This window comes from Rosa rugosa, chromosome 2 (assembly GCF_958449725.1).
Source record: "Rosa rugosa chromosome 2, drRosRugo1.1, whole genome shotgun sequence".
NCBI lineage: Eukaryota > Viridiplantae > Streptophyta > Magnoliopsida > Rosales > Rosaceae > Rosa > Rosa rugosa.
In genome coordinates this window covers 25,516,554-25,539,097 of record NC_084821.1, presented here as the reverse complement: position 1 = coordinate 25,539,097, position 22,544 = coordinate 25,516,554, and the positions used below count along the sequence as shown (strand labels likewise).

Below are 22,544 nucleotides of genomic sequence, written 5' to 3'. Positions count from 1 at the left end.
CTCTTTTGTGTCCTTATTGGTAATTTGGCATGAGTTGACAAAGTCAACTATAATTTGGAAAAAGAGAGGTACAAATACCAATTTTGGAGGTATGAATAGAAGCTCCATTTTTCTTTTTCTTCTTTTTTTCTTGTTCCTTTTTAATTTTTTTTCCTTTTTTTTTTTTTTTTTCTTTTTTTCCTTTTTAATTTCTTTTTTGCTTTGTTAATGCTCAAAGTCTGGCGGTAGCCAAACCTTCGTTTAACGCGGGTCCGGTGGGCGGACCGCTACTCTGTGGATTTGGTGATCTTCGCTAGCTGTCAAACGAAAGACAGGGCGTCAGAGGGAGACCGCGTTGGGCGGTCTTCACTTCTCCGATGCCTAAGTCAGTCAGTACATATAGACAGCATAACAATAAATGAGTAGTAAATGCATAATTAATGAGGAGAGAGGAGATAACCTCTTATAGGTGAGGAGGAGGCTGATCTTCTCCTTGTTTTCGATGTGGGATTGATGTGCTTCAGTCCCCAGCTTCAGGAGCTTCTGATGCTATCTTGGCACGGCGCGTGGCGGCGCGTCGGCAGTGATCCGAGGCTCAGGCTGTAGCTCGCTTGGCTGTGTATCTGTATGTTATTCCTTTGGCGGGAATTAGTACCTCTGGCGGTACAATGAGCGTAGCCCATTATAGCTAATTATGCTTGTGTACATACATGTACATTTGCAAGCATAATTAGCTATAATGGGCCACGCTCATTGTACCTATAAAGATGTTAATTCCAACCAAGGGAATGACATACGGATACACCGCCAGGCGGGCTACAATCTCAGCGTCGGATCACCCCCAGATCACCGCCGACGCGCCGCCACGCGCCGCGCCAAAGCATCATCAGAAGCTCCCAGAGCTGGGTACTGAAGCACATCAGTCCCACATCGAAAACAAAGAGAAGATCAACCTCTTCCTCACCTATAAAAGGTTCTCTCCTCTTTCTTCATTTAGGACGCATTCAATACTTACCTACTATTACTCTGTCTATAAATACATTGACTAACTTAGGCATCGGAGAGTCGAAGGCCGCCCAGCGCGGTCTCCCTCTAGCGCCCCCCTTTGTATTATATCTGACAGGTAGCGGAAGCTGAGAGCGTCACGAGTAGCGGTCCGCCCGCCGGACCCACGTTAAGTGAAGGATTGGCTACCGCCAGACTTTGAATGTTAACATTGGCGCCGTCTGTGGTAATCCTTGAACAAAAGGTCATCCCACCACATCCACCATGACTAACGGTAGCGGAGGAAACGCTGGGGAGCAGGCGGACCTATGCACCATCCCCCAACCCTCCGACCCAGCGGTAGGCGTTAACCGCTCACTATTCACAACCCCGGCGGTGAGGCAAATCCTAGCGGTAGCCGCCCGCCGGGCCAAGATCTCATCACTATGTACGAGCTGGCGCTGGCGGATCTTCATAAGGCAAACAGAGAGCGTGAGGAGGAGCGCACGCAGAAGGCTGAGGCCCAAAGACAGTTGGCTACGCTGATGGCACGTTTCAATAAACTAAAGAGGACGCTGGAAGCCACCGCCAATCCAGCACAGAGTGAGCAATCACGCAGCAGCAGGCGCAGTCGGCCCGGCACCGGCACGTTGATACCAGCGCCAGTCACGCAGATGCAGGTAACACCGGACCCACCTGAACTATTGGGGATGGGACCACCGCCCATCCCCCAGCTAATGTTGAAGCAGGTGGCAGAATCACTGCCGAACACCAACCGCTCGGAAGCCAGAGCAGGGACTAAGGACAATATGCCTGCTCCGGGGCGCGGGCAGGTACAACGGAGTACCCAAGCAGGCTCCGCCGGCAGTACAACCACCCAGATACTGGAAAGGATGCAGCAACTGGAACAAAGATTAATCCGGGCGGAGTCGGGCGCCCCGGCACCAACTCAAAACCCACTTTTCGCTTCCAGACCTGGACCCTTCACCGCTGCGATCCTACAGGCTATCAAACCAGCAGAGGCAAAAACCCCAAAGATGTCACATTACGGCGGCATGTCTGACCCCTTCGTCCACATGGACACCTTCAAGATAGTTACCAACAACAAGGGATTTGACGACGCCACCCTGTGCCACTTGTTCGGTGAAACACTAGATGGTGAGGCTATGAACTGGTTCTTCGAGTGTCCGCCAGGATCCATTGATTCATTCCATGCACTATCACACGCCTTCCTCTCTCGGTTCCTCTTGTTGTCCGCCGGACATCACAACACAGGTTAGCTTTTCAGCGTCAAGCAAGGGGCGGACGAATCACTGAAGGCATTCATCACACGATGGGGGACGGCAGCATCTCAGTGCCGTGATCTAAACAAAGCAATGGCATCGGCGGCCTTCAAGCGGGGACTCCTCAAGGGGCCATTCCTCTATCACCTCAATTACAATCATCCTAACGCGGCATATGACCACGTCATGAGTGAGGCGGTCATCCATGCCCAGGCGAAATTCATCACATATGGAGAAACCCCACCGCCACCAGCAACACCAACAAAGTCAACCCAGCCATCCTCCAGTCATCAGGAAACCGCTAATGAGACCCCTTCGGCACCGCCAACTGACAATAAGAGGGAACGTCAGCAGGATCACTGACGGCAATAACTACCGCCAATGTAATTCACTATCTACTGCCGCTATGGTGTCCCGCATACAATCAGTCAGCGGCACGAAGTTCAACGGGGAACTCATGTCTTTCACCGCCAACCTTGGCACCAAGATTTGGGTCTATCGCCCATCCCCAAACCAACGACCCACATTTGGGATACCGAACACTTTCGGTACTACTACTACTACTACGTATAGTCATGCCGCTACCCAGGAGCATCTTGACTTAGCTAAATTTTTGTTCAATATTTAGCTAAGGGAAGCTACCCAACGGGTACTACCCCACTTTTGTATCCGCTGACCAGTCAGCTATCAATGAAACGAGGAATTATTCAAACCATTGTTCCCAAGTCTAGCACCGAGGGCAACTGGCAACGCCAGTAATCGTTAGCGGACCACGTCCGCTACGTGGTGCACTTGGACCAATCTTAATTCCTTTAATGTTTCATCGATTGGCAAAAGAACACTACAAGTCAAAACTCTAGCGGTATAGACATCATCACAAGCACAACTTCGAAAACTTCATTCCATTGCAAAATATTTGTTACAAATTGTTATGCCTCAGCGGCTACAAAAAAAAGAGAATACAATGAAGGTTTCAGCATCAGGGGTTGCCCTCGGCATCTTCTGCTTCGGCATGCGGCGGCAGGATCGCGCGACTCGTCTGATCAGACCCTCGGGCTGTGGGACTTGGCGTCTGTATTGTGCCGTCCGCTCGGGTGTGCGCCGCTAGGAAGCCAGCACGCGACACCTCCGACTGGGTAGGAAGAGGAGTCTGCTGGGACCCTTCCGCCGGGCGTGCCCTACTTTCTCCGCTACCTGAGCGGGCACCTTCCGCGGGGGCGGGTACGACGCCTTTCTCCGTTGGGGAACTCTTCGCCGGCGGCACATCGGGCTGAGACTCTTTGACGAAGTCGATGGCGCCCTTCCGCCTCAGCAACTCTACATTTGCCATGGCACCGGCCTTCGCCGACTCCGTCAGCGCCTTCTTGTACTCCGCCAACTGTTTGAATGCTTCAACAGCGGTAGCAGCGGCAGTATTCCCTTCAGCCTTCAGGCGGGCGACCTCACCCTCCAGCCGCTTTACCTCCGTTATTTTGTCCTTTGCCGCTATCCGCTCCTGCAGCAGGGCGGCGTCCTGCTCCAACTTGCAGACGTGTTCATTACGGTCCAAGTCCCACTCGAGCGTCCGCAAAATCACATTCCGCCTTCGCCAGGCGCCGCTCTACATCCGCCAGTTTCTCCTTCACCTCCGCCAACTCCCTCTGGAGACATTGGATTTCCTCTCTGAGCTCCCCCTCGACCAGAGGCTGCTTTGACGCCGCCACAAACATGTCGTGCAGCCCCGCCGATATTTGACCAAACGCCGAGCTGTAGGGTGACTGATCAATGGTCGTTGGGCGCGAAATCCCCGCTAGGCCGCCGAACCCTAGCCGTTCACAGAGATGGAAAAGGAACTCACGCTCACCATCCGTCATAAACTCCGCATACGCGGCAAACGAATCCAGGTCACTGGCGGCGGGCGCCTCTCCCTCCACCACAGCAGCTTTCGAGGGAGCTGGACGGGCTTTCTTCTGCCGGCGGAACCCGACGATCTCCACGTCATCCCCTTCCTCCTCATCGGGGGAGTCGGGCTGCCGGCGTCTTCGCTGGGACATCTGTGTGTTCTCAGCAGCAGGCCCCGCTTCCTTCGGAGGCGGCCTTGCAATGGTAACGGTCCCCGCCGGCGGCACCGTTCTCTCCTTCTGTGGGCCGCACCTGTTGGAAGGCACCTTCTCTTTTTGGGGCGCGGCGGTTGCAGACCCTTTCTTCCCGCCAACCACTTGGGCCCCCGCCTGAACGACAGGCAGGCCGTCGTCACCAAGGTGAGAGTGGAGCGGCATTGGCAGCACCACAGGAACCTCGGACTGGCTTACCGCCAGGGTCTCCGGGTTCACCACGGTCTTCTGGGCCGCCAGACCCTCGGCATACATCGTCTCCAGGAAGTTGTCAACCTCCGCACGATCCATCGCCTTCTCGAAGGCCTCGCGGCTCGACTTATTCCCTGGCGGAGTTTCTAAAAAAAAAAAAAAAAATGTCAGTCTGGGACACTTGGATCTAGGGAGCGGTGTGGCGGACATTTCTTACCAATGGCGCGAGTTAGCTGCTGGCCAACCAGTAACTCCCAACCGGTCAGAAGTCGGAAGTCCAGCAGGTTACGATTCCACCAGCAACCTCTGATCCGTGCTACGCGACACTCCTCCTCGCGCGTTAGGTTGTACCGCAGTCCCGCTGCACAAACACATCGATTAGTAAAAGTACATCTGCAAATACAGGAACCCGCCAGCTACGTTCGGCGGAAACTGGTTACCAACCTCGGATTGGTTGGAACTCCGACTTAATCCTAAACGACGACCCTTCCTCGTTCGCTCGAGCCTGATACTCCCACCCCTCTGTGGCGACGCAAAAGGTCCCCCGCCAGTAGGACATTGAATCCCTCAGATTCTCGATCAGCTTGGGCGCTCCCTGGCGGTGGCTCAGGTTCACTTGCCCTCTGCAACCCCGGCGCTTCACGTAGACCAGCTCGTAGAAGTGGAGCACTTCCGCCACAGTAGGCCCCTCGCACCCGGACAACCGCCACAGTGAGTTCATCGCCAGCATCAACCGCCACATGTTGGGGCAGATCTGACCAAAGGCAAGGCCAAACTCGCACACCAGGATTTGGAGATTTGGCACCAGCGGAAGTGTCACTCCTTGGCGGAATATCGCCTCATGCACGGCCGCAAACCCCTCTGGAAGAATCGACGCCTTCTGATCTACAGTCGGCGGGCGCAGCTTCACCGAGCCCGGCAACCGGAACGTCTGCTTCATTCGAGTGACGGCGGCGGCATTCATCCGCCCTCCTGCCTCGTCAACGGCGATGCCATCCTGGAGGAACCACGCTGACTCAGCATTCTCCCCAGCTGTTTCTTCTTCCCCGGCGGAGCCGCTGGCAGCGCTGTGGCTTGCCAACCGCTCATCGCGCCTAACTTTGGCCGCAGCGGCCTCACCCGCCCTAGAACTTTCTGGACGTGGACCACGACCCATGGCTACTTCCCAAGGTATGGTATGTAGCGGCTCAACCTCTAGCGGTTCTGGCAGTGAGGTTCCTGCATGGGCAGACGGACGCAACGAGTCAATAAATATCCTATCCGCCGCGCTGAACGACACGTCAGACCCGGAATCCTCACTGCTCGAAATCTCTATGACGTTAGCCATCCCAAACCCTAAAACTCACACCAGTTAGCACAAACACAGATCTAGCCTATTCTTACATCAGTCATAGCCAAGAACATCAAAAACAATTTACCCAGAAAATGCCAAAATAAGAGCAAACACTCGGCCCAGATTCGACCATCTAACAAATCCCTAAACGCCAACTCTCTGCCAACCACCATAACCCCCCCCCCCCCCCCCCCCCCCCAAATCTCACTTCACACCTCAGAACACGCCAAAGAAGAACAGAAATCCTCCCTAAAAAAAAAAAACCAAAAACAACAAAACCCAGAAGATAGCAGATCCAATGAAACAGGGAAAAAGGGATTCCAGATACCAACCTCGATGGTGAAGCCTACGATAGGATGGTGCACAATAATCTTTGGAGGGCGAGATCGTCCTTTCTCCGAAAACGATATCTCCACGCTCCGGCAACCTCTTTCTTCAGTCTCGGACGAGCAGAGCAAGAAGACAACGACTGTGAGTTTGAAGCTTTTACCAAAGTGTCAAACCTCGCTGAGTTCCCCCCCCCTTTTATGTCAACATCAGAGCGTTCTCAGCCATCCGCTAAAAAAACGACATCACACACCAGCCGTACACATGTCGTGGATCTCCACTTACACTCTGGATCAACTGAGGCGTCGCCTCGGTTACGGAATCCATAATTACTATCATTGATGGCGAGAAGACGGCCAGGCTTAGGAGACAAGCCTCCGCACGCTAACCCTCTGCGGGTTAGACACGTGTCAACCACCATCAGACAAAACGTCTGGTGGAAGTAGCCACTTCGGATGAATTCACCAATCGTCAGAAGTCTCCGCTGAGCGAAACCCCGCCAGCGGAACTTCTCCCTTGTCATATTCCAAGTGACGAAGTCTCCGCTGAGCGAAACCGCGCCAGCGGAACTTCTCCCTTGTCATCTTCCAAGTGACGAAGTCTCCGCTGAGCGAAGCCCCGCCAGCGTAACTTCTCCCTTGTCACCTTCCAAGTGACGAAGTCTCCGCTGAGTGAAACCCCGCCAGCGGAACTTCTCCCTTGTCAGCTTCCAAGAGACGAAGTCTCCGCTGAGCGAAACTCCGCCAGCGGAACTTCTCCATTGTCACCTTCCAAGTGACGAAGTCTCCGCTGAGCGAAACCCCGCCAGCTGAACTTCTCCCTTGTCACCTTCCAAGTGACGAAGTCTCCGCTGAGCGAAACCCCGCCAGCGGAACTTCTCCCTTGTCACCTTCCGAGACGAAGTCTCCGCTGAATGAAACTCCGCCAGCCGAACTTCTCCCTTGGCATCCTGCAAGCGGGGCATCTTCCGCTACACACACCTAGCGGAACCCCTTGTCATCTTGCAAAGCTGCGTACTTTGTTCAGCGCGATATCCCTCAATAAAATACCGCCAGGCACGTCTTCTGGTTGCTGCTTCCTGCTACAGTCAGCGGGGGGATACCCGCCAGCGGCGGATCCCGAGGCCACGCCTCACTCTGACGACGATCGCCACTCGGCGTCACGATCAGACAGTCCCTACGGGACACGGGGACTTGTGTCAACAGTCTAGGGCGGCCCTGATCAGGCACGTTGACCCCCGTCACTTGGGTGCTAAAGATTGGGCTCGCTACCCAACACCCTCTGCTCCGCGCAGCTCCCCCTCAACAAACAATTTGCAGACCATCCGGAGGTCTATCTTAGCCGGGGAGTGGGGGACTCCCTGGGGGGCCTAGCAGGGGCCCACCCGAAAGGGTATAAAGCGTTTGCTCAGTAAATCCCATGGTTGACAACGCACTGACGCTAATTATGCTCTTGCAAGTCTAGCGGAAGAAAACGCTTCAAACCGCCGAACAACTCCCCAACCAAGATTGCCCTCCTTGACTGGGGACTTGGGGGACTTGTACATACATGTACATTTGCAAGCATAATTAGCTATAATGGGCCACGCTCATTGTACCGATAAAGATGTTAATTCCAACCAAGGGAATGACATACGGATACACCGCCAGGCGGGCTACAACCTCAGCGTCGGATCACCCCCAGATCACCGCCGACGCGCCGCCACGCGCCGCGCCAAAGCACCATCAGAAGCTCCCAGAGCTGGGTACTGAAGCACATCAGTCCCACATCGAAAACAAAGAGAAGATCAACCTCTTCCTCACCTATAAAAGGTTCTCTCATCTCTCCTCATTTAGGACGCATTCAATACTTACCTACTGTTACTCTGTCTATAAATACATTGACTAACTTAGGCATCGGATAGTCGAAGGCCGCCCAGCGCGGTCTCCCTCTAGCGCCCCCCTTTGTATTATATCTGACAGGTAGCGGAAGCTGAGAGCGTCACGAGTAGCGGTCCGCCCGCCGGACCCACGTTAAGCGAAGGATTGGCTACCGCCAGACTTTGAATGTTAACAGCTTGTAAATGTACATGTATGTACATGCTTTTTCTTCTTTTTTTCTTGTTCCTTTTTAATTTCTTTTTTTCCTTTTTTTTTCTTTTCGTTTTGCCTACTTTCTCCTTCCTCAACCCACCAATCCCATTCCGATCAAACTCCACAATCCATCTGTTTCTCTCCCCAAATTGAAACCAAACCCAGCAAAGACCTAGCTTGGCGGTACAGAGATGGACATCGAGCAAAAGCAAGAGGCTAGCAGCTGATCGATCACTTCTTCACCTTCTCTGAAGCCATCTCCCTCTGTTAGGATCCGCCCTCGCCTCCATCGTCGCCGACGCCATCTCTCAAACATAAGCATATCCCGACGTGGCGCTACCGATGCAGGAAGATACGATGGTCATTAAAAAGGAAAAAGAAAAAAGAAAAAAAGGAAAAAAAAAATTAAAAAGGAAAAATGAATAATAAAAAAGCAAAAAAGAAATTAAAACGGAAAAAGAAAAAAGAAAAAAAGGAAAAAGAAATAACAGAGGGGTATATTGGACATTTCACCTAAGGCAAACTCCTAATTTGACGCGGGAGGGACCAATCAGACGGAAATTTTGACGTTAGGGACTTTTCAGATTAATTGAGAATGTCAGGGACTGAAACGAAAAAAGGGTCATAGTACATGGACTAAACATAATTTAATCATTTTTGTAACCTCTGCAAATGTTGATCTCCAGTCGTCAGATCCATTTCAGTATCATAAGCAACGGTCCAGATCTGTGGACCGTTGCATTCAAGTATGTAAAGTAGCCCAACAGCTACACGCCACGTTGCCGCATCACGCCACTAAACGACAAAATAACGGCTGCTACGCGCCTGCAGTCGTTGTCCCCGCTAGATGACAAGAAAGTGGCCTTCAATTCCCCCCCATGGCGCGTCTCCCCGAGCTTCTTCTTTTTGGGCCAGGCTGGCATCTTGGGTCACGGGCTCAGTCACCCTCCTACCCGAGTTCGTGACCTGAGCCTCCCACTGTGGTTTTGCCCCAACACCGGTGGAATCATGAATAGTGACAAAATGGTGACCCAGCTGCTGCTTTTGACGTGGTGCCCGGGCAATAGGATGGCCGGTGAACTTGCTCTTACAGGAAGTCTAACTACGTTTTCAGAAGCAAGGGTGGTGCCACATTGGAGTCCAGTGGGTCCCGTGCCGTAGTAATTTTATAGATAGTTTAGTTAACCTTGCTAGTCTAGTGCAGTGGATGGCTGATGAGATAGCAACATGAAGGTCATGGGTTCGAGTTCTTTTTTCTGTTGGTCTGAAATAGTTATTGACCAATATTGACCAATTGCATTTGACAATTTATAAGATATCATTTTGAGTTTTATTTTTTATGAAGTTTTGATATTTTGTGAAATGCGTTTTTTAATTTTTTATTCTTCTTATTATGGAGTTTTGATTTGTTGTGTGCCCCACTTGAAATCTAATCCTGACTCCGCTACTGTTTAGAAGGAAGAGATATTGAAGGCCTTTTGGTTTGCCCTTCTGTGTAGATTCAAATCATGCAAGGGGAAGCAATCATAGTTGGGAAACTGGTTGAAGCGAATAAGATATGTCTACATCTCTAAATCTATGAACTTCCAGGGAGTGGGAAGAGGAAGCTATTACAAATTAACCTACGTGAAACCGCTCAGATTATTCTGCATTGCCTTCCAATAGGCTACAAAATGAAGCATGCATGGCAGCGAGAGGCCAGAGTTACCATTATGTTTAAGATGATTGAGCAAGCGTTACATCTTTAATCGACAAGGTTCCAGACTGGTCGACATCAAGAGCTTCAAACTCCTTCATTACAAGTCTGACATCTTCTTGGTTAATCTTTCCCATCTCTTTGAGTTTATATATGACAAACTCAGCAGCCCTATGAAGAAGGAAGGAGGACAAAACAATCAGTTATATATCCAACCGTATAGAAGCCTAGTTAAGAAATTATCAGCAAATGCCAATTAATAGTGCAAAAAAAGAGTTTGGAAAGACATTTAACCTACCCAACAAGCCCATCATCATCAAGATCAGCTGCCTCCAAATCAACTTTGGTAACTTCACGAGTAAGAACCAAGTTAACCAATGCCTTTTGTCTATGCTGGGTGTTTAGCTCAGCTATGTAGAGGAAAAACTGAGCCAAACAGGTGGTACTTGCCAATATCCAGAACACTGCAAAAACACGCCCGGCTTCAGTTGAGAAGCTCTTATCTCCATATCCCAGGGTTGTGATGGTGGAACAAACGCAATAAAATGCATCCACAAGGTCGAATTTCTCAACTTTAACTAGGAAGATCGTGCCAGAAGCCATAAGAACCAAAAGAAGGATAAAGACCTTAACACATTTGTACCTCACACTCTTAGGCTCGACTTCTTTATGGACTTCAATTGGACCAAACTTCTGATGCCCATGCAGGGCTTTGTTAAGCAACATTTCTTGCCTCTCTACCAAATAGTCTGCTGCTTTGCTCAAGATCAATGCGACAAGAGCCATTCCTGCAAAGACAAAAGCACAAGCCAGTAGTTTCGCTAGTGTGCTGTTGGGCACTAGGTCTCCATATCCGAGAGTAACCATGGTCACAACACAGAAATAAACAGCATCAAGAACTGCATTTGTCTTGTCTCCCTCGAGCTGGTGCCTGACGAAGTAGAAGCACATAGTTCCCACTCCTAAGTAGACAGTCAAGAATATAGCTACTTTAACAAAACTCAAGTGCATAACGGATTGAGAACGTTGTTGAACTGCGGCAACGCATTTTGCCTCTACGGGTCTGTAATTAGCAAGAGGGGCACTTCTAGTACGACGATATATTCTACTCTTTGGACCATGACCAATATTCCTTGCATTTGTTTGAGCTGAAGGATCTCTTAGACCTGGACGCAATGATGGTCTCATTCTATTGATATCCATAATGAAGATTCAGCAAATTATAGACCCCTGCATAGCCAAGATGTCAAAAAATGTACCTCAAATCACACACTAGCTAGTTCAGCTTTGAGTTTCAATCTTTAATCAACTATTTCCCACTACCAGCAAGCATACAAATCAGTCTATGAGCATTGTTCGAAACTCAAATCAAGAAGGCATCATGGTTCGATTGCAATGATCTTCTTGAAAGGAAAATGCAATATTTATCTTTGTTCTAACTAATCCAATTTTCCTAGGAATTTATGTTTACACAGATGAACAGAACAGGATCAAAACAACATGTATACCAGTACCAACTAAATCTAAAGCAATTAGCAAGAACAGAATGAAAATGAAAAACATGAACAAAGCTCTCACCTTTTTCTAAATCAGAATGGCCGCGTGTACAATTTTTTCTCTGTCTGTCAGTTCACTTGAGTCCAAAGGTCCAAGTTTATGATATAACGCGTTCCCATACCACCGCAGAAGTTTTTGTGGCAGGGTGTGATCCGTGTGCCACGTGTCGGATGAAACGCACTTAACTTTATTAGTTTGTGCCAAAAACAATAACTGTATTCGTCAACAAAAATATCTTGCACACATTCTATCCAAAAAAGGAAAAAAAAAAAAAATATCTTGGACACACTGTCGACAACTTTTTTTTTTTGTTTTTTGAAAAGGAATAATACTAGTATATTGAGCGATGCTAAAGTGCATCAAAAGTATAACAAGAAAAATCAAACCTAAATGCATAAAAGCATCTAAACTGAAAAGTAAAAAGAACCGAATCAAATATCAGGGTGCGTTGAACTACACTACATAATTCTTTGAAATTATGAGATTTGCAATAGTAACTGTGATAAGAATTGGTGATATGACCACTTGGAAGAGGTGATTCGCCACTGAGAAATCGAAGTCGACCAAGAGTGTCAAATATTGTAACTCAGCTGCTAAAGTCGCAAGAACAAGATCTATGAAGATTTAAATTTTTTTCTCAAAAAAAAAAAAGAACAAGATCTATGAATCTGGGCCCCAAATCCAATGACAATGGTGAGTCGTAGCCAATGAAAAACCTAAATCCATACTTGAAACCATGACCGACCTGGATCCCATATTTGAATATGAAGAGGACCCAATGAGGCAATGAACCTGGATCCAAAGCCAATACACGACATGACACACCACTGCTAATTGGAACCCACATGGTCTTGCCACTATAAGCACCATCCCAACCATAGTGAAAACCAAACCCCGGCCGGTGGCAATTGTATAACCCATTTAAGACCATATCTGAATAGCTGGAACTCATCTCAGAGCGAACCACCAGTAGAACTAATGATTGACGTCACACAGTTGCTTTGAGACGACGCCTCCTAGGTCAAAGCCCACAGACAAAGCAAATTGTACTAATACGAGCAAAGCAAACCTACAAAGAGAAGAAGAAGGAGAACCATAACACCCGAGCAGTGGCGGACGTAGAACTTTGTTTAAGTGGGATAAAAAGAGATGAAGAAGGACCACCACACCAATTAACGTTGCTTATATTTTCATTCAATGTATTTCCTTGCAAATGAAGATATAATTAGTACATTTCCCAACACAGTTCATTTGCAATCTATTATCCCAATATAGAAAAACATCAATACACTTTCTGGCAAAACAAGCAATTAAATTGGAAAACATAGTTACGCTTCGAATTCCATATATGTAAATGAAAATCCAGTTGCAATCCAATCTTCCAGCATGAAAGACAAAGCAAAGTTACAAACTTAAACAACGAATCCTATTAGTGAACAAAATCTTGTAGTAGCGGAAAGAAAAAGAAAACATGGTTGATTATGATCGAATTCATGAACCTAGTAGTTCATAAAATCCTCTAAATTGGAAATATATCTAAGGGGAACAGCTAATTAACATGGACAACAAAAAGAAGCTAGCTCCATTACACACACTTGGAGTTGAAAACTGAAGACTCAATTGCAGACTGAGATGTGGGTGAATCTTCATTTATCCATGATTTCATTTTATAGAAACTGCATAAATAGCAGAAGCTTCATGTTTTAGTGTTTTACTATGGAGAAGCAGTTTTTTTCTTTTTTCTTTTCTGTTGAGACAGTTGTATGTGGTCTGGGGCAAAACAATGTAATAGGATCAATATGTGAAACTCATTCAACAAAAACAAACATTGCACTAGGGGCCAATACTCCTACTCGTCCCTGCGTGCATCCGCCAATGCAACTAAAGGACCTGGAAGGCAACCAACGGTTCGAGATCGCGACCAAGGGATTACAAGGAAAATGGCACCCTGATACATCATTTGCGGCAGCAACAGAGGAGTGCCTGATGCTCAGGTGTGGGCGAGGTTGAGTGGCCACCGCTTGCCTATTGCCAGGGTTTAGAGAGCAAATTTTTTTACCTTCAAACAATCTATTGACCAGAAGCAGATATGAAAACAGATAAAACAGACGCCAAACTATGAGCAACAACATTAGTTTGCCTAGGGACATACAGAAAAAGAAACTAGTGAGAAGCGTAAGGGCATGTGTAGTTCTCGGCCTGAAACATAATATTCAATCTCAATTTCAGCCCAAGGACATTCACACCCGAGATAAAATAAAAAAAAAAGGTTTCTTCTATAGAAGAGCGAAAAATACAGTTTAAAGTAACTTGATCATGCATGTAATTCAGTCGTTCTCGAGTAGGTAAAATCCCATGGCAAGCTATCCATATATAGATTTGGTCTTACGGGGACCTTGGTAGACCAAAGAGACTTCCAAACAGGAGAGGCTGGATGAGCCAAAGTATGAACAATGTCACTGAAAGCTAAGCTGTAAGCATTCTTGATGAAAAAGATACCCTTACTATCAAAGTGTCCAATCACTATATATGGAGGAATCTAAACAATCAGAAGAATATAAGCAATCATTTACACCTCATCAAGGCGGAAAAAGAGAATCTAGGCACTGCAAATCCCATTCACCAGAAACAGGAGAAATCAGTGAACTTACTCACCGATCAGACTGCAAACCTAATGTAGGATTAGACGACGGCGACTGAGAGGGTCCTGCCAAACTCGGAGTGAAGTATCATCCCAACTTGCCACCTCACACCACCCATTATCACTTTTCTTGCTGTATGGCTACTCTGCTAATAACCATAGGAAGAGGCTGAAGTTAAATGGACCGTCCAGAAGACTGAGTGGATATACCGAGCCATATATATCCGAGTAATTAAGAACTTAGGATCGAGATATTCGTGTAAAACTGTCTAGCCAGCAGAGCTAAATTATGAGCATGAAAGTTTCGAAAGCCCATACCAGCTTCATCCCAAAGCAAAAAAAAAAAAAAAAAGGAAGTTTACAGTTGGACTAAAAGGAACATAAAATATAACAATTGGTACAAACAATGAGTAACAAAATACAAATCATGATCAGTACAAGGCTTACAATAAGTCATAACTATTTTGAATAGGGAAGAGATATTGAAGTGTTTTTGGGTGTGGCTCTGTATATGATATGAACAAGGGTAAGCAATCATAATTGAGAAACTTTTTAAAGCCAAATAAGTTTAGTGATTATCTATCTATGAACTGTCAGGCACCCATTGGGGTAGGGTGAAGCTATTACAAACTTACATGAAACTACTCATATTATTCTGCATTACCTTCTAGTAGGTACAAGTGAAACATCAGAGCATCAGGCCAGAGTTAGCTTTATGGAGGAGGTGATTGAGCAAGTGTTAGATCTGAAACCGACAAGGCTCCAGACTGATCAACATCAAGAGCATCAAACTCCTCCATTACAAGTCTAATATCTTCTTGATTAATCTTCCCCATCTCTTTGAGTTTATATATGACAAACTCAGCAGCCCTATGAAAAAGGAAGGAGGATGAAAACCATCAATTATATGTTATATACCCAATCATAGAGACCTTGATAAGAAACTATAATCAAATAAGTAAACAGAAAATAGGCCAATTTATAGTGCAAAAAAGAGTTTCAGATAACATTTAACCTACCCAACAACCCCATCATCATCAAGATCGGCTGCCTCCAAATCTACGTTGGTCATCGCACGAGTGAGAACAAATTTAACCAGTGCCCTTTGTTTATGCTGGGTGTTTAGCTCGGCAATGTAGAGCAAAAACTGAGCTAAACAGATAGTACTTGTCAATATCCAGAAAACCGCAAAAACACGCCCAGCTTCAGTTGAGAAGCTCTTATCTCCATATCCCAGGGTTGTGATAGTGGAACAAACGCAATAAAATGCATCCACAAGGTCCAATTTCTCAACAGTAGCTAGGAAGATCGTGCCAGAAATCATAAGTACCAAAAGAAGGATGAAGACTGTAATACATTTGTACCTCATATTATTAGTCTCAACTTCTTTAAGGACGTCAGTTTGACCAAATTTCGGATGCACATGCAAGGCTTTCATAAGCAATATTTCTTGTTTCTCTACCAAATAGTCTGCTGCTTTGGTCAAGATCAATCCAACGAGAGCCATTCCTGTGAAGCCAAAAGCACAGGCCAGTAGTTTCGCTAGAGTGCTGTCAGGCACTAGGTCTCCATATCCGAGAGTAGTCATTGTCACAATACAGAAATAAACAGCATCAAGAATTCCATTTGTCTTCACTCCCTCGATCTGGTGCCTGACGAGGTAGAAGCATATAGTTCCCAATCCTACGTAGACAGTCAAGAATATAGCTACTTTAACAAAACTCGGGTGTATAATAGATTCAGAGCGTTGAACTGAGTCAATGCGGTTTGCCCCTAGAGGTGCATGCTCAGCAAGAGGAGCACTTTTACAACGGCGAAATCCTCTACTCTTTGGAACATTCTTTGTCTTTTTTTGAGGTGAAGGATCTACGAGCCCTGGAAGCAAGGACTCTCGAATCCCATTCCTATCCATAACGACGAACGACTCAGCAAATTACAACACCTGCATAGCCAGAAACCTCACCTCAATTCAACAATAACGTTTCAGCTTTATGTTTCAATCTTGAACCAATTAAACACCACTACTAGGAAGCATATAAATCAGTTCATGCAATTCTCCATCTTTTCTATACCCAATGAAGATTCATCAAACTAGTAAATTTTTAAGCAAATTTCAATTCAGAAAGATTAACACAAACAGTAAGACTAGAATTATATCAGCACCATCCAAATTTTAAACGAGTAGCAGGAACAAAATGTCAATTTGAGTAACTTGACTGACGGAATAAGTTCCAAGGTGAAGAGGCACTTTACCAGAATAAGTAGGAGGTTTAATTTTCTGGACGATGTGGTCGTTCCACTCCCATCGCTAATGCTTCTTGTAACTATCACGTCGTCGTGCTTCAGGAATAAGGCAGATTCCAGAGTCTTAGATTTCGCAGAAAAAGGCGGAACGTGGCAGTGTGCGATCAGTGTGGACGTGTCGGTCCCCAAATGTAAGGAAAATGTGAACTATACCACTTTATTTATCTATTTTATCTTTTACTAGCCTTCTTGCAGTTTGTTTTTAGAAAATATTTTTTGCAAGTTAATTACTATTAAAAGCAAAATTTGTATTCCCTAATTTACAATTTAATAGTCATTATTATTATTTTTTTTTTTAGGGGGAGGACGTCAAGTTTTTTTGTTTTTGACTTTAAATATCTCCTCCAATTTCAAAAAAATTTCCATTAACGCTCGAAGAAGAATGGAGGGAAAGCGGTCAAGAGGGAGGGCACAGCCCCGTCCCCGCCATTTGCTTACGAAAATCAAAGGTTCGTTCGCAATTCTAATCCAAATCATCTTCTTCGTCTTCTTCATCTTCCGCTCATTTCTAATCGCCAATTTCATCTTTTGTTGCCCAGAATTTACTCGAGCTCTTGTGAGAGATCTCAGCGACGGCCGGTCACCTGAGATTCTCATCCATCGCTTCCGAAATTACTGCTCCAATCCCTCCGCAAATTGGTTCAATTCTCAGCTTACTCTCTCCATTTTCGTTTATAGCTTCAGAATTTCTCAAGTTTTCACAGCAACCTCGTTATTTTTCAATTTTTTTTTTACCCTACATGTTTGTGGAAATGAACATTTTACCCTAATTTAGTAAAACTTCTAGTGATGCTTAAGCTTTTGATGCTTGTTTGGGGCCAGTAAGCTCCGATTAGATCCAACACATCCGAAACTTTTTTGCTATGAAAAGACCATGTACAGTATTAGTAATACAAAATTAGTACATTGTTGTGCACAGCTATTGTAGCTCTGATTTGCCGAAAGGGAAGGAGACGCTCACACTTCGTAAAGAAACCCATGTTCGTAGATTAGGTAGGTTATGGTTGCTCTTGCTTTGGAAATGACTCTTTTCATGTTTTATGTCTAGGATTATGATTTTGTTCTTAATATATAAGCAAACAGCTATTGATTGGAAGTGGAATAAGTACTCAGCTTACAAGTTTGATTGTCAGCAAGCGAAATATCATATGTGTTCCCGTCGTTGATAGTATGAGAACATAAATCAAACTATTTAATGCATGAGATATTGATTATGTGGTTCATCAATCTATTTCAGATGTTCTGCTTAGGGTTCTTGTAATTGTTCAGCAACTTCTGCAAGAAAACAGACATGGGTCTAAGAGAGATATCTATTACATGCACCCTTCAATATTTTCAGGTGAATATGAGTGACTGTGCTTTTTCAATGTCAAACCATGAATTTACTATTTAATTGACAAGATATAGTTCATATTCTTCTTTGTGAATTAAGTGACCTTGTTATTAATACATTACATTAGGCAACTTGTCATGGGTGGGGATATTAAGGCCTAGTGCCTGGTGCTGAGATATTGTGGAGAGCATAGTATGTAATTGGAAATTTAATGTGCATTATGTTCTCCACCTCTCTAAATAAGTTATTCTCTGCTTCATTGACAATGCAGATCAGTCAGTTGTAGACCGTGCAATCAATGACATATGCATCCTTCTGCAGTGTAGTCGCCACAATTTGAATGTGGTGGGTACTTCTATCGTTGCCTAAACTACTTTCATGGCTTTTTTGTGTATATGAAAGTGCTCTGATGACTTGAATAGTTATATATGGTTTTGGCCAAAGAAAAGAAACAAGTTGTATATTGTGATGTTAGCCTGAATGACATCTAGGTTGAGTAATGTTTTTCAGTTTTTGTATGATCAGTAGGAGTATTCTCTGTCCTTAGATGTCCATACAATGTTCTTTATAATTTTATAAGGCTTTGTACAGATTTTGTGGTATTTACTTCATGTTGCTTCCTTTTTGCAGGTGTCTGTAGGAAAGGGGTACGTTTGAAAACTTTTGCTTGATTCTTTGGGGACAAGAGGATGATACAGTACATCACTAATTGATTTTGCAAAACTATGACTAATGTACTTATCATTTATGCTTATAATGATCTTAGTCTGTTAAATACATCATTAATGTTGGGTAATCTGCTAGCTTCCTATGGTAGCAATGGCACACTCTGTTACATCAGTGTGCTTTTTTCTTTTGGTCTGAATTGGTGCAGTACTTTTCAGCATTTCTCAGCGTGTAGTGTTGGTGAAGTTAACAATTTTACACCATGATCAGTATTTATGCGCTGCTCAAGTCATAATACTAACTGAACTGTTTATCTCATCATAGGTTGGTAATGGGCTGGTTAAGGTTCGCAGAGGCTGGAAACATGTTTGATTGCATAAATAGACCAAACACTGTAAGAATGGCTCATGGTCTTTTGTTTCTCATTCATGAATTGATTTAATGGCAGCATTGTCTTTAGCTGTGTTTGAACTTTGAGATTTTGCATCTGGTTCACATACAGGCTTACCCTGTTCCAGTTCATGTTGAAGAGGTCAAAGGTATCCAGATGCTTAAGAATTTAAGAGAGAACAGTTAAAAATTTCCATGCCTAATACATTGCAAATGCGTTGCTATTCACATAATCAAGCTTAAGTGCTATCTTAGAGTAAAAACATTCTGAGACCTTTAATTGTAACCTGCAGATATTGTTAGTGTTGCCCAGTACATACTTGTTGTGGAGAAAGAATCAGGTAATTAATGTTTTTTTTATGACCCTTATGCTTTAGGTGGATAGTATTTGATATCATAGTCTCTTTATCAACAAACCATTACATTTTATCTTTTACCTACAGTTTTTCAACGATTGGCAAATGACCAGTTTTGTAACACAAACCACTGCATTGTCATCACTGTAAGCATGCCCCTTAGTCTTATCGATCCTCTTCTGGAAAATAACTTTAATTCATCCTTGAAACAGCCTTTTTCATATTGTGCTCTTTTTTTTCCTTGTAGGGATGTGGATATCCTGATATTTCCACAAGAAGGTAAAGTCCTTTTACAATTGTTAAATGGGAGCAGGGAGTGCCTTTCTATGCTGTTTGCATTTGCCTTTCCCTTATGTCTATTTACTTTATAAACCTTCTGTTGATATTTTCCAGGTTTTTGGGGCTCCTTGTTGATACTTTACATATCCCTGTCTATTGCTTGGTAGATTGTGATCCCTACGGTTTTGACATCTTGTCCACATATCGGTTTGGTTCTCTGGTTAGGCCTCCTGATCAATCTATGAACTTGTTCTCTAAGTTAACAAAGTTAAGGTGCATGTGAACTGACAAGAAATACTGCATGATCAATTTTTTTTTATAGGCTTTTAGTGTGTTGTAATTAAAACCAAGTTATTGTCCAACTTTATTAACCCGTTTTGTTCTTATGCAAGCAAATGGCGTATGATGCAAAATTTCTACGGGTCCCCGAGATAATCTGGCTTGGAGCCTTCCCTTTGGACTCGGAGAAGTACCATCTTGCACACCAGTGTCTCCTTCCTTTGACTGCAGAAGGTGAGAGAGATGGTGCTTTAGATTGGCATTGCAATTTTTGTAACCATTCTGAGGTTTCCTTATATCTTGTCAGACAAGAGGAAAACTGAAGCCATGTTACAGAGATGCTACTTAGAAAGAGAAGTGCCACAGTGGAGGTAAGACTAATATTAACTTTATTATTTCATCTCTAATATGACAGGATTAAATCTTCATAAATTTCTGCTGTGTTATTCTTTTCCGATGAAAGATTGGAGCTACAGTTGATGCTGGAAAGAGGCGTGAAATTTGAGCTAGAAGCATTGTCTGTGCATGAACTTTCCTTTTTGTCGACCGAGTACATACCATCAAAAATTCAAGGTGGATTGCTCATCTAACATCTGCTTAATCTGTATGTGCTAGCTTATCAGTAAAATGAAATGATTGGATATCTGTAGAGCATGATCAACTTTTTTTCACTATAATCATCGCTACGGGAGTCCTGGGACAAGCAATGCTCCACAAACAAAATGGCTAAGAGCCTTAGAAATTACTCTTATAAATTTTCAATTGTTCTATGGTGAATATCATTGTTACGTTTTTTTACATGAAATAGCAGCAGCTGATTGTTGCATATGCAGAATGAAATAGTAGCCCTACATCCTTAAAACAATCCCATATACCAGTTCTTTCTTGTCTGAATCGATTTTTTATAACCCGAAGTCTGCCTTGTGTAGTAAGGTAGAAAAAGAAATAAAAGGTAGTCCAGCTGTCATTAATTTGCAACAGCTATAGGTAAATCTAATTGTAATTCTTTGAACAAATTACAGCTATTAAAAAGAATGCTTTTATGGTGAATACCATCATTCTTACGTTTTTTACATAAAATAGCAGCAGCTGATTGTTGCCTATGCAGAATGACATGGGCTGTAATCCCGTACACTAGTTCTTTCTTGTCTGAATCGATTTTCGATATATGATATATATGCATGTATAGATGTTTATAATGTGGGGGTAAGACAACCCAAACTCCATCTTGTGTAGTAAAGGTAGAAAAAGAAATAAAAGGTAGTCCAACTGTCAGTAATTTGCAACAGCTATAGGTAAATGTAATTTTTAATTCTTTGACTGAATTACAGCTATTGTAAAGAAAATTCTCTTCTGCACTACTTTAAATAGGTCAAAATAAGGCCAAAACAATAAATGGAAAAATTTGATCGTTTGACAATTGGATGGGATTGGTAAAATTTCCAAGTAGAGATTTTAGGGTTTTCATGAGAGATCTACATTACCCGTACCAGTATGGAAAGATATTAAGAGATTATAATTACATATAAGATAGTATAGAATCTATAGGGAATGCCTAAGGAATGAATGAGAAATCATATATGTAATGAATAAAATCAAGCTGGGGCATGAATCTACCCAAGTTATAGGACAGAAGACATGCATATAAATTGTATTCCATTCATATTTTTTTCCTCCTACTAAGACATCTGGTCAGAACTCAGAATAGTTGCTCTAATGGATTCTTCCTCTGCAAAAATGGTTAGACGGCTCGAATACCTTGTCAGTGTTTTTTTTGTTTTTTGTTTTTTGTTTTTGAATGGTAGGGTTTTATTGAGAATCAAAGTGGTGCATCAATATTAGCTTCGCTAAGTGGTTCTAACCATGAAGGCATCGAAAGACTGCAGTATGAACTTAGCTATCAAATGTGGAACCAGATTCATTAGTTGATTTTGTTCTTTTGCAGACATGTGTTATGAATGCAAATATGGATTGTGAAAAATGTAGGTTAAAAGTCTATGAAGTCGTGATCAATGTCTATGGTATATATTTTTCTCTCTTGTCTTGCTATTAATAGTTAACTACCTGCAATTTATTTTAACTGAGATTTTTTGTTTTTGTTTTTTTGTGTTTTCAAATTTAGGTGCTTATTCAATAGACATAGATGCAGAACAATCGATGGTAAAAGTTTCAGGCAAAGTAAATCCAAAGATAATTCTACAGTTGCTTGGAGGGAAACATGCCAAGGTAAAAAGTATCAAGTTTGATAGTGAGGAACCGTCCATGGGGGGCGGTTATCCCCCTCCCCCTCCTCCTCTTCCCCCATACGGAATGGGGCTGGCGCCCCATCCCTATTCCTATCTGAATGGAGGGCCATATGACTACCCCATGATGATGCCACCACTTCTGATGCTGCCACCATCACCACCACCATCATCAGTGGCAGCACAACCTCAACAAAAACCAACATTACTATTAGAAGCACCACCCCAGAATTCGGGGGCCACAGCACAACCACAAAATTCAGGAACGTCAGCACCACCAACCACTAATGTTGCAAAGGAGGCAGTGATACCCTCAGATAACAAGTCTAAGCGTTGCGGCATCGTCAAGAATTGCAGCATTATGTGATGAGCTTGAAAAGGGTGCTGCCGACTTTCATTCTGAAGTTGACGTATAATAATTTTTGCTAGATCTCACTTCTCTTGGTGTTGATTTCTCCTTCATTTTGTAAAACTAGGTCTACTAGTATTCACTTATATATCATAGTATTGAATGAGCCATGCAAACTTTCATGTTCA

The 22,544-nt window shown here is 44.2% G+C and overlaps 3 protein-coding genes across 7 annotated transcripts; 1 reads left to right on the top strand and 2 right to left on the bottom strand.

Annotated features, from left to right (window-relative positions):
• Positions 1-9,778: 9,778 nt before the first annotated feature.
• Positions 9,779-11,696, bottom strand: LOC133731640 (two-pore potassium channel 1-like). The gene is made up of 3 exons (XM_062159022.1): positions 11,538-11,696; positions 10,258-11,189; positions 9,779-10,130 (listed from the first exon to the last, which is right to left on the bottom strand). Exons 2-3 carry the CDS (start codon positions 11,160-11,162, stop codon positions 9,980-9,982), a joined length of 1,056 nt encoding a protein of 351 aa, XP_062015006.1. The 5' UTR covers positions 11,163-11,189; positions 11,538-11,696; the 3' UTR covers positions 9,779-9,979.
• Positions 11,697-13,972: 2,276 nt separating this feature from the next.
• Positions 13,973-16,576, bottom strand: LOC133731641 (two-pore potassium channel 1-like). 3 transcript variants are annotated; one of them, XM_062159025.1, is made up of 4 exons: positions 16,411-16,576; positions 15,177-16,099; positions 14,822-15,027; positions 13,973-14,306 (listed from the first exon to the last, which is right to left on the bottom strand). In XM_062159025.1, the coding sequence occupies exons 2-3, from the start codon at positions 16,067-16,069 to the stop codon at positions 14,871-14,873; spliced, it is 1,050 nt and encodes a 349-aa protein (XP_062015009.1). In that variant the 5' UTR covers positions 16,070-16,099; positions 16,411-16,576; the 3' UTR covers positions 13,973-14,306; positions 14,822-14,870. The 3 variants fall into 3 exon arrangements, with proteins under 3 accessions (XP_062015009.1, XP_062015008.1, XP_062015007.1); XM_062159024.1 differs by having other exon boundaries at positions 13,973-14,303; XM_062159023.1 differs by lacking the exon at positions 13,973-14,306 and having other exon boundaries at positions 14,534-15,027; positions 16,411-16,575.
• Positions 16,577-16,804: 228 nt separating this feature from the next.
• LOC133727809 (meiotic recombination protein SPO11-1) lies at positions 16,805-22,544 on the top strand. Of its 3 annotated transcripts, none has more exons than XR_009855365.1 (17): positions 16,805-16,910; positions 17,001-17,100; positions 17,381-17,454; positions 17,699-17,800; positions 18,066-18,139; positions 18,425-18,441; positions 18,785-18,854; positions 18,963-18,999; positions 19,144-19,191; positions 19,294-19,352; positions 19,454-19,485; positions 19,600-19,705; positions 19,878-19,998; positions 20,072-20,135; positions 20,228-20,368; positions 21,710-21,785; positions 21,887-21,940. XR_009855365.1 is itself a non-coding variant. In XM_062155211.1 (17 exons), exons 1-16 carry the CDS (start codon positions 16,844-16,846, stop codon positions 21,739-21,741), a joined length of 1,113 nt encoding a protein of 370 aa, XP_062011195.1. In that variant the 5' UTR covers positions 16,805-16,843; the 3' UTR covers positions 21,742-21,785; positions 21,887-22,025. The 3 variants fall into 3 exon arrangements, 2 of the variants coding, with proteins under 2 accessions (XP_062011195.1, XP_062011194.1); XM_062155211.1 differs by having other exon boundaries at positions 20,228-20,337; positions 21,887-22,025; XM_062155210.1 differs by lacking the exon at positions 21,710-21,785 and having other exon boundaries at positions 20,228-20,337; positions 21,887-22,544.